The following is a 12,114-nucleotide window of genomic DNA, read 5'->3' as shown; positions in this document are numbered from 1 at the left end:
TCTATGTAACTTAGTTTGATCCACTAATTTTAATTTTTTTAGTACCTATAAATTCATACAATGGATAATAAAGAATTTAAAAGTTTATTAAACATTTAAAACACATTTGTGTGTTCAGATATTAAAAACTTAAAACTTAATTTATAAAGTAGAGTTTTACTTACGTGATGTTTTAGAATTAATCGAATATTAATACTACAAAACATGTTTAATGTGAATGTTCTATAAAAATGTCAACAAATATTTGTTATTAAATTTGGTATGTATAGATTTATTTATTAATTCATTACTGAATATTTGTTTAATAGAGTTTATTATATTTTTTTATCATTTTCACTCAATATAAATATAAATTTATCTTTTATTATATATATAAATTTTCATAATAATAAATTTGCCCCATTATAGTAAACTAGATACCGCCACCTACAACCATCACATCGTGCAGCAGCATGGTTGGTGGAACTGTGTTATTTACATAAAAAAAAATGAAAAACACTGGCGGAGAAGACGATGCCACGCTCTTCTTGTCGCGTGAGACCAAACATCTATGTGAGATCCATTCAACTGGTGTAATTTTATTTTACTTTTAAAGTAAACAATGGTTGGTGAAGTGTGCTTTGTTATCTGTTTATTTGTTGCAAAAAAGTTTTAAACTTTTGCTTATTCATTTCTATGGATTATGGTGGTAGGTGTGGACCATACTAAAACTATAAAATTTGTCGTACACGGGTTTAAAGTTGTTGCATGGTAAAAAATTAAGAAATTATTAAGAAATTATGTAAATTAATTTTTATAAAGTGATTCATATTATTTAGAGTTTGAGTTTAAATATGATTTAATAATAATAATAGAATAAATGATCCATTGATTAAAGTGAGAAATATATATATATAATGATATACCTAATAAAAACCTACATTTGATGGAGATTGGGAGATAAAGGTTATAAGGTTTTGTCTCTGCAAATAATAGTTGTCTCACTGATAATCATCACGAAAGTTTGTGATTAGAACGAAATTGTTAAGAGATAGATTGGGACAAAAGAAATAAAATAATTGTTCTAGGATCACTCATGGATCAATGTAAGTGTCTATTTTTTCTTAATTGTATGGATATATGTAAAAATAATGATGATAAAATTTGTATGAGAACATTATTCTATGATTTACCTTTATTCATGTTTTAACTTTCAAAAGATGGTAAGAAAACAATGTGAAAAGAGGAAGTGGAAGGTATTAACTAATTCACTTCCATTCCATGAATCCCAGCTTGAAGTTGGTCCAAGGCATTGGCATGTTCATGGTCAAACTCAAACAGGCCAAAACAAAACCAAGCAAAGACAGGTACATTATTAAAACTGGAGGAGGGAAACCTAGACTCTGGATTATGGAAAAACAGGGAATTGTTCAACAAGAAAGAGACTTCGGAACCATCTACACTTGTGAAATGCACTGAAAATATGGTCTTTATTTTATATTATAATAGATAGAATCAAAGTATTTGACATTTGTTTACAATTTATTTAATATAAAACCTATCTAATTATCTATCAACAAATCCATACCTTCCATAAATTGTTTTCAAAATTTTAAATATTTTTTACTTTGTACTTTTTGTTTCTTTCATATGTTATATTCCCTTTCAACTCTTGAAGTGACTCCACCCATATCTATATATATCTTTGTGAGGTAGATTTTTCTTGATTTAAAATTACATTAGGAGACTTAATTACATTAGGATACTTATTTACCTTTAAGATAGTGAAATAAATTTATATATTTTTGTATTGGTCGAAATCGAATAATCTACATCATTTGACATTATTATTGATTGGTTGATGATAACCACATTCCAGATCGAATGAGCTATGTTACTTGATATTATTGATTGATCGAGTGATCAATCACATAAAGAACAAATTGACAAATGAATGATTAGTAAAAAAACATTTTATAAATCAGGATAACTTCTCTACAAATTCAGGTCACAACTTATCAAATCCGGATGACACTCTGAAAAATCAGCTAGCATTGATTCATTGAAAATATGCGTCAGATAAGAATCTTGAATCAAATAGTCTTTTACCAGACACTATAAATAAGTCTTTTAAAAAAAATAAAAGATACTTTTATCTAAATAAAGAAACAAATACGAAAAGAATAAAAAAAATAATCAAGAAATAAAAGAAAATTGTTACTATCTGAGTTTTATATACTATCTAGTTTTATATACTATCTAAGTCATTTTAATCTATACAAGGAGAAGTTCATTTATTATGGATATGAAATCTAAATAAAGATGTTGGTGCTCAGAATTAAGAAGTGCCGAATACTAATATCGAAACTTAGTAGTTGAACGAGTCTTATCATAAACTCATGGACTTTTGATCCGTACAACAAAAGATAACACACGGTCACTTGAACAATATATGTTTAACCCAAGTTATTGGACACAATCTCACACACAGAACGAGTGATAGTACATACAGAAACCATAATTGATCACTGAAGCTAGAAAAAAGGCGTTAAATTTGGGTTTCATTTCCAACAGGTGAGGCATGAAAATGTGTAAGATAAGCCTCAGCAAGCAAGCGACCCAACTGAACTTGAGACTCGGTGGTTAAGTGAAGATTATCTTCCTTCAATTGCAATCCTTTTGCGTCCACGTAAGTCACATTTGGAAGATCCACCGCTTTTTGTGCTTCTCTCACTTTCTCAATGAACTCAAATCCTGATCCTAACGCAACCTACACACTCATATCATCATCATCATCATTGCATTTAGACCTAAGCCCTAATTGAATATGTTATTCGTAACTTCATTTTTTATAATTCCAAAAGAAGAAGAATATGTTGGAAACCTGAATAATGGGAAGTGATGGTAAATTGAGGTCTTGTCGAACATTGTGGATGAAGGTCTCCATGTTAACCTTGTAAGCTGCAGCTGCTTCCTCAGTGTCTGTGTCGCTTTCTCCTTGGTACCACAACAACGCTTTCATCTCGCAATTCTCCTGCTCTTTCACGCTTTCTTTCGCTCTCTTCACCATATCCTCGTACAGTTTCTCCCCACGCGCCCACTCTCTTATGGCGGTGCCGCCCACGGCGCAGGGAACCAGCCCCACCTCGTCGCCCACGCGCGGCCGCAGCGCATTGATGAAGGCCATGCCGGGGCCCACGCCGCAGACTTTGGCTGTGTCAATGTCGACGTGGAGGGGCTCGTTTGCCGGTTCCCATTGCAGGTTGGCGGAGAGGCGGAGGATGGACGGGTGGGGGCTGCACTCCGGCGGAAGGAGGCCGTTCCAGTAATTGCGATCGGCGGCCCTGACGACTCCGCCGCGACCGGCCATGTTGCTTTGTCCTGACAGAATGAAGATCTGCCTTTTGGGTTTTGGGAGTATTGTGTTGGTTTCCATTGACTTCTTCTTCTACTGGATCAAGACGAAGAGAAAGGAACACTTTGGTGAGTGCTGAGGTTGTTTTTCTGAAGGAAACAAGATCTTTTCCTTTTCTGAATTATTAATGAAATCAGGTATCTACCGGTTCACCTTTCACCCAATGCTATAACTACCGCACATGTCATAGAGTACGATAAACGTGACACTGTCACACATTTCAAAACACTTTAAATTGCTGTGTACTTTTCAATCGTAAGAGACTGTAAATTTATTATTCTTAATTTTACAATACTTTATTCCTTCATTGCTTATAATTTAATTTCTAATTATTTATCTTTCAGTGCTAATTTCAAAATATCCATACACGAATATATTTTCTTATTACAGACGTTAAATATAAATGAAATATTTAATTTATATTTATGCATGTAAACAAATTAATTTAAAAAAACGTATATCGTACATGATAGATATACTTTTTCATAATTTTTAATCTCTTTTACGCTTTCAAAGATTTGGATAGAAAATAAAATAAGAAATAGATTTTCTATAGAATTTTAAAAAAATAGATTGAAAATAATACGACATTTTTTTAATTATAAAACAAAACGAATATTTTGTCGATAAAAAATAAAAATAGAAAATTAAAACAGATTTTCTTCGCGACAATGAATCGTGGCTATTTTTGTAACACTTATTTCTATTTTTTCTCCGAGGCCATATTGTAATTTTTTTTATCGACAAGCGTTATTGTGGATTTGAAACCACCTTTGTTTTTTCTATTGGGCTTATATGTTCTGAACACGTTACAAGATTGTTGGGCCTTAGATGTTAAGAAATCTAACAAATTTGAAAAGTAAAAATAAGGAATTGCTTCCTGCACCATATTACTACATTCCAGTGAAAAAAACGAAAATACCCTTAAACATGTTTTTCTTGTATTGAATTTTCTTATCTGGAATGTACTTTGATTATTATTTCCGGAAACACAAAAAAACTATTCCATATTTACTTTTCCATAATGCATTAATTTTAATTTTGGATTTTTATTTTCGGAATAAATATTATTTTTGGAATTTTAAAATTATGATGGGTGCATGTTCAAAAGTATTAGGTGTAGGAAGAATTTGCCTAAAAATAAAACACCAAAGATCAGGAGATGTTAGCATCTTTTTTTTTTTAAATTTTCTGAAAATTAATTTCTATATTTTACATTTTGAAACTAATATATATGTTCAACATTAAGAAAAAATAGAAGAAAAATAAATTTTCAGGAATCCAGAAAATGAAAATTAGGATTTTTTTTTTTTTGCAGATTTGTTGTATATGACGAATTTGAAAACAATAGAGTATATTCACCATTTTTATCATTGGGATATTGAAAACTTTGCATCTACTAGGAGAGAAAAATTAGGGTTATATTAATTAAAATCTCTTTGCATGTAAAAATAAAAAATAAAAAATAAAGAACAAGATAAATTTAATAGAACAGGTAGTTGGGATAAGCTAAGAGAATTTTCAAAAAATAATATTACTTAACTCAAAATTAGTGGCCAGGTAGTTCAATTCTTAACCAAATTATTTGATAATTCATTCAAACGAGCTTACCCAATAAAAGTTGGATTCTAAATGAAAAGAATTCAAATACATTGCAATCATAAAAAATAATGATTACGTAGAAGAATATTATCAAAACTGCACTGTTTATATTTTGGACTTTTAACCGTTTTTTTAAAAGTGAGGTATACTTTAAAATAATTTTAATCATATTAAGTTTTCAAAGTTTTATTTTCGTGATAAGTTAGTTAGTTATTTGTGATGCTTCTCATTCTTGGATGATATGTTGTTGAAAACTTAAAAAAAAATTGTAGTTGTTGCTCACAAGACATAATTTTTATTTATAACTATTATATCTTTGGTTAATAATGTAAATTATTGAGTAGTTATCTTGGTTGGATTTATTAAGTAAAATGTAGACGATTTTCTAAGAAGTTATAAATTAAAATCAAATCATATTTTGGAACTGAACTAAAAAATAATTATGATTTAAGAGTAATTTTTCACTAATATGATTTTATAATCATATTACAACCAAAATAAACATTTAAAATATTATTATAGTTCAATTTTAGATAAAATTTAATAAGCACAATCACTATTACAAGGGAATTTTAAACCTAACTCAACTCCATAAAATCTCTAATCTCTAGTCGATGTGAGATCTTCAACACACCCCTCACGTCGAGACTGACAACTTGTGTGGGAGACTATATATTATAGATGATCCGATAACGGTCCGATAACAAGTGACACGATAGGCTCAATACAAACACTCTAAATAGCAAGTTTTATGTTAAAAAAAAATCCACATTTTAATCATAGCAAGTTTTATGTTAAAAAAAAATCCACATTTTAGGGCATGTGGAATTTTTTTACTATGAGTTGTTTTTTTTTTCCCTCAACTACCTATATGGTTGGTATAAATTTGATAACTTCAATCTCAATTAATTGATACTCGTTCTTCTATAATTTAAATAGGTAGTTGCTAAACATTTATAACAGTTTATATATATATATATATATATATAATCTAATTCTACCTTATAAAATCACATTTAATATAATTTTTTAAAATGATGAAATTCTATATTTGATTTCAGATTTCAAGGTTTACTCCTTATTATTCTTAATTTTAGATTTTCATGGTTTACACTTTACGTTATAATCTCAGAACTTACTCTTTAACATTTTCAGTTTTAGATTTTTTTTAAAGGTTTCCATTTTATTTTTAACATATTCAATATATGGTTTGACCGCAGCTATTAATCTTCTTGCATTTTTTTCCATCAAAATAACATAACTAAATATTTCTTAAATTATTCTATCATTCAAAAATAAATTAAAAAAATAACAAGTTTTTTTTCTTAAAAAAATAAAAAAAAACCACTGACTTAAGAAATCATTTTTTATAAGTATTAAAATGGTATTGCAACTAAAAGATTTCAACATACTTTAATATTTTTTATACTTATTAAAATCGTATATACAAGTTTAGGATTTCACTTAATTTATATTTTTTATACTAATTAAAATCATTTTTTATGTATGATTTTCTTTTTCAAATATGATGGCAAGAAAATTTACATAGAAATCGTATTTCAAGATCTTTGAATTTTTTTCAAAATCACCCATATCTAATACAATTTCTTCAAAATTAAATCGTATTCTTCACGTAAATTTGTCCCATAATAAAATTTTAATTTGTTCATTTCTTGAAATTCAAAACTAAATTACATTATTAGAAAAAAAATTGTATTGGTATTTTCCATAGGGCTTTTCCAATTTATAATGAAATATCATAATCTTTATATTTTGAACTGATGACTATTTTAGGTATTTAGCAAATACAAGTTAGAGGATTGAATGATCTTTTATAGGAATATGATTTAATATTTATGGAGAGTTTCACTAAAGTTATGTATTTTTTTTATAGAAGATAAGAGAAATATGGTTCAATATCTTAGTTTGTGTTATCGAGTGAATTTTAAAGACACTCGTGTATATAGAAAAGGTAATAAATGTATAACCATATTTATGCATACATATATGTTTTTATTTATGAATAAATTTATAAAGGGGCCACACCTAGATAGCAATGATGGAATACATATTATGGAGGGAGTTTGGTTCTGTCGGTAATAGACCTGGGTTTAGATTTGTGTTATTTTGTTGCCAAATAAAAGAATTGGTTGTCCCCGTGTTAACTATTAACAAAATATTGGCTTTTTAATTTTTAATTATATATGAAAGAGTTCAATACAATAGTTTAATTAATATATTAAACTTTTGGTGTAGATAGAAAATAGACACTTATGAAATCAGTAATATAAAAAATAGAGTAAAATAGAACAAGAATTTTTAATATGAAAAACCTCTTAGAAGTAAAACTTAGTAAAATAAAATGTCTCTATTATAGAAATATGATTACAATATTTATTTTTCTTACTCTATGTGGATAACACCAATTTCAGATAACAATGATAAATACAATGTTTCTCTAATCTTTCATTAGGATTTCTAATATCACACTTTGAATATATATTTATTTTTTCTGTATTTTTCTGAGACTTATTTTCTCTTTCTCACCAGTTTTTTTTATATAAAAAATATGAAAAAGATGGATAATTAATTTTTTTCAAATTTTCAAATTCTTCAAGAATTAAATTGCTGGAATATGAGACCAAAGAGTTGGCCATGGTGTGAAAAATAGAGCTACACCATTTTAGGTTTCATCTAGAAACAAAAATAGAACTACACCAATTTCGACTGAACTCACACTACTTTTTTTTTTCTTATCCTACACACCAAATCACATCCTTCACATGCATTGTCGTTAAACTACTGACAAATTAAAACCAGTAAGCACGTGCTCCACCTGTGCCCTTTAACATGCGTTTAGTCAAATTAAATTTATAAAAACAAATATTCCTTACCGTCATTTTCTTTAACAAAATGTTTTTTTATATGTATAGGTGAGTCAGTAACTTAGACCTGTTTCGATAATTTATAATTCAATTCAATTTAATATTTTTTTGAACTTTTCTCAATATAGTAATATTCACCAAACTTTTATTTTAGTTTAATCCGAAGAGTTGGTATGAGCTCATTCACACCTACTATTTTTTATCTTGAAAAAAAAATATGCTTAGACAATTCTTGAAGTTATATTAAATTTTTTATGTGACATGTTTAAAAATAAATATATATAATAAAAAATAAATTTATATGAAAATATGGAGTGAGACAAGGAAACATCTTTGTCTTAGTATCTTAATCACAATATAATGTAACTTGTTTTTTAATGTTGTTTTATCGTACAGCCGCGCGTGAAGACTGAAAAGGAAAAACTAGTGCACATGCATGGCCATGCCCGTGAGCAAAAATGCAGCATGAGACAAGAATTGGTTTGAGTGGTGATTAGTGAAAGTTACAATGATTGTCACCTTGCATAAACAAACACTTGTTTCTAATATTTTCCTCTGTTGAAGCGAATTGAAGTGAAGAAAAGATGGAAAAGGAAAAAGAAACACCTTGATCTAGGTGTGGGATTAATTGAGTGGAGCAGGTGCAGGGATCTTGTCTAAGATTTGTAGTGCCTCTTTCATGGAGGGTCTCTTTTGTGGGGCATGAGAAACACAGCTAAGCCCCAACTTCAACCATGCCACTACCACATTCTCCCTCCCTTCTATTTCAGATTTTACTGCTACGTCAACCATTCTCAACACCCGGTTTTTTTCCTCCTCCACCGAACCCGGTTCGTTCCACTGCTCCAACTCCCGCTCCTGGAAAACCCTCCCTGTTAGAAGCTCCAGCACCACCATTCCAAAAGAGTACACGTCCCATTTCTGACTGGGTTTTATGTTCTCAATTGCCTCTGGGGCTTGATACGGCATTATGTGGCCCGCACCACTCGACGATGATCCCATTGCTGCGAAGGGACTTGACCCAAATGCCACCTCTTGCTGGCTTCTCTGGCTCGCCATTAATTGTCTACCCGAACCGTTTCCTCTGTGGGTCACATCGTTCAGGAGGAGCCGGTCCAGCCCAAAATCGCTGATGATGGCTTCCATTTCTGAGTTTAGCAGGATGTTGCTCGGTTTAACATTGCCATGCACGTGTTTCTTCTCGTGAAGGAAGACCAAACCTCGTGCCACCCCTTTCGCTATCTTAAACCGAATCTCCAAGGACAAGTTCAAAGGGGACGAACCTGCTTTTCCTAAACCATAATGACACTCTCTTCAATGACAAAACCAAACAACATAATTCGACATCATTAAACATGTATGTTCATAAAGTCAAACTCTCACTTTAATTTGTAATCAGTTTCACCTAATGAACTGTTTAAGAGATGAAGATGAATGATATTTGATGTGATAGTGATTAAGGTGGAGAGTGAACTTACTGTGATCAGTGGTGGCGAGGCTGCCATTGGGGAGATAGTCACATATTAGGAGTTTGTCATCTCGACCCCAGCAGAAGGCGCGAACCTTAACCAAATTGGGATGGCGAAGCTTTGCAATGGCACGCACTTGGTTCTCAAAGTCCTTCCTTCTCTCAATCCCACACTCACCGATCCTTCTAACAGCAAAGGCTCTCCCGTCCTCTAGCACTGCCTTGTAGACAATGCTGACGAGGCTGTTTCCCAGAATATACGCTGAAGCCTTGAGCAGAGTCTCGAGCTCCAGATTTGTTTCCCCGTCAACGGTTACAAGAGTGCCTTGTTTCGGAAGGCTCCCGTTTTGTGCTGCCATGATGTCCACTGCGGTGTTGCTCTCCCGGTCACTGTCGGAGCTAGTTGCTTCTGAAGTTTCTTCTTCTTTGATTTTTAAGCAGGAACAAGGAAGCGAAGGAGTAACTGTTCTTGCTTCTGCATCTTGTCTTGAAACAGTTTCGTCTTTCTTTTCTGAGTTGCTACCAGAAGCAGCATTGGTGTCTTTTGAATTTGGATGTGGATCCGAATATCTTTTCTTTTTCTGTTGGTAGACGAAGAGAATGACGAGGGCCAAAAGGGCCATGCCAGCCAAGTCTCCTACCACAATTGCTGCTATGGTGGCAGGTTTTAGGCCACTCGGTGATACACTACGAGAACTGGCGGTGGTTCCCGTTGTGTTTGTTGAAGGGTTTGAGTCAATTTTCGGTATGGCAGCAATGGCTGGTGAAGATGTGGTGACGTTGGGCGGAGCCATGGACTCAGTAGAGGGAACGGTGCACAGAATCTTCAGAGGCTTACCGCAAAGATCAGCATTTCCCGATAGAAACTCTGTCTTCTGGTGGAGCAAAGCCAAAGACTCTGGTATTGGCCCTGTCAGATTGTTGAATGAGAGGTCCACTGTGGTGTTTCCAGGAATCTGTTTCGCGAATGATGGAGGAATTGTTCCCGAAATCTTGTTGTAAGAGAGGTTCAAGTAGCGTAAGCTTTCGCCGCCAAAGTCTTCTGGCAAAGAACCGTTGAACAAATTGGAGGACAGATCCAGAATCTCCACGTATTTGAACCCGGTTGGGACACTACCAGAAAAGTAGTTACTCTTCAGAGAAACAACGGTTAAGTTTGGTAGAGTAGTCAGGTTTTCTGGGATCGACCCGACAAAGGCATTGTCAGAGAGATTAAGAAGTTTAAGGTTTGTCAGTTTACCAACCAGCTCAGGTAGTTCACCCGAGATAACATTGTTTGAGAGGGAAAGTACTTGAAGCAGGGAAGAGTTGAAGATAGTGTTGGGTAGAGAGCCATTAAGGAAATTGTTGGAGAGATCGATGTGGCGAAGGTATTGAATCAAGCCCAAGTCTTCAGAGATGGAACCCAAAAGTTGGCTATTGGGAAGTCTCAAACTGGTTACTCTGAACAAATAAGGGGTACCGGGGGCTCCAATTTCGTCGCATGTAACACCATACCATGAACATGGTGTTGCATCATCGTAGCTCCAGCTCTCTAAGACCGACAAAGGGTCGCTGAGGATGGAGTATTTGAATTTTAGCAAGAGGATCCCGTCAGAGCTGAGAGATGTAACTGACTGAGATGTAACAGATTGAAGAAGTAGAAGAAGAAAGGATGAGAGTCTCCACCACAAATGGAGATTCTGAGAATTAAGGCTCATGATTCCCTTGAGTGACGTAACATATTCGGAACTACAAGTTCATGGAGTAGAAAAAGGGCTAGGATGAAGGGAAGAGACAAACAGTGAAAGGATATGGTTACCAACTACAACTTGTTTGTTTTGTTCACCAAATCTTTTGATCGGTTTGGTGCTTGGGGGGTTGGAGTATTGGTGGAAGAAGTTTGGGGAGTAGCTAGGAAGTGTGTTAGAGCGTGGCAGACAAACAGGCTGTAAGTGAGAGGACGAAAAATGATTAAACGAGGGTACTGAGAAAAGCAAGGAAGAATTGGGTTGAGTTGTAGAGAGAAAGTGGTAGCAGAAAGAAAAGATAATTCTCCTTCTTTATGCAGTTGATAAAGAAGAAGTGAACTAAACCAAACTGAAGGAAATATAATAAAAGTGAGTTATATGGGACTGCTGTGCCTGCTCTCTCTGTCAAAACAAAAAAATGAAAAAACAAAAATTTCTTTACACATAATTGGCAAATAGAAGTGAAAGGAATCTAACTGTTGCTACAGGACACTGGGGTGAGTTGGACGCCATAACATGTAGCAGAGTATCTGTATATTCCACCACCACCCCCGTGAATTCAGTGTTCTGTGGATATGGGTCAAAAAAATGAAATTTCTGGAATGGTGACTGTAGTGCATTTTTTTACACCATCTTTTGTTTTGACATATATGCAAATTGTTTTGACATGGATTTTACAGCCTGTAGGAATAATATAAACCAATATTTAGGAATTCCATTGATACTTAAATAAAAAGACAGCAGGAGGTAGTTCTATCTCTCATTTCTACAATAAATTGCTGACAGACAAGAGTTAAAACAGTTATGGTGTTTCAATGACAAGCAGAATGCAATTCATGGCAACATGGATATCACAGAGGAATTTCGGGTATGTCTAGTTTCACTCCAAGATGTCTATTGTTGCTCCTTACTTTTAAGTATTTTTTACTTGAAATATCTTTTCATCTTTGTTAATAAAATTAATAATGATGACAGTTTAAACTAAAAATTCTTAAATAAGAACAAAAATAGAGACTTGAGATGGTAGCATATAGT

The 12,114-nt window shown here is 32.8% G+C and overlaps 1 protein-coding gene across 1 annotated transcript; it reads right to left on the bottom strand.

Annotated features, from left to right (window-relative positions):
• Positions 1-2,347: 2,347 nt before the first annotated feature.
• On the bottom strand, positions 2,348-11,625 carry LOC137827970 (receptor protein kinase-like protein At4g34220). The gene is made up of 4 exons (XM_068634356.1): positions 9,360-11,625; positions 8,509-9,173; positions 2,864-3,427; positions 2,348-2,749 (listed from the first exon to the last, which is right to left on the bottom strand). The coding sequence occupies exons 1-4, from the start codon at positions 11,047-11,049 to the stop codon at positions 2,528-2,530; spliced, it is 3,141 nt and encodes a 1,046-aa protein (XP_068490457.1). The 5' UTR covers positions 11,050-11,625; the 3' UTR covers positions 2,348-2,527.
• Positions 11,626-12,114: the final 489 nt, after the last annotated feature.

This window comes from Phaseolus vulgaris, chromosome 7 (genome assembly GCF_000499845.2).
Source record: "Phaseolus vulgaris cultivar G19833 chromosome 7, P. vulgaris v2.0, whole genome shotgun sequence".
NCBI lineage: Eukaryota > Viridiplantae > Streptophyta > Magnoliopsida > Fabales > Fabaceae > Phaseolus > Phaseolus vulgaris.
This window is presented reverse-complemented; position numbering and strand designations above follow the sequence as displayed.

What these genes read in the sequence shown, in the direction of transcription:
- LOC137827970 (XM_068634356.1), bottom strand. Translation starts at nt 11,049, where the DNA reads ATGAGCCTTAATTCTCAGAATCTCCATTTGTGGTGGAGACTCTCATCC. An exon ending in CTGCACCTGCTCCACTCAAT is followed by an intron (nt 3,428 to 8,508) that starts TAATCCCACACC and finishes TTGATCCAGTAG; the next exon opens with AAGAAGAAGTCAATGGAAAC. An exon ending in CATCACTTCCCATTATTCAG is followed by an intron (nt 2,750 to 2,863) that starts GTTTCCAACATA and finishes ATGAGTGTGTAG; the next exon opens with GTTGCGTTAGGATCAGGATT.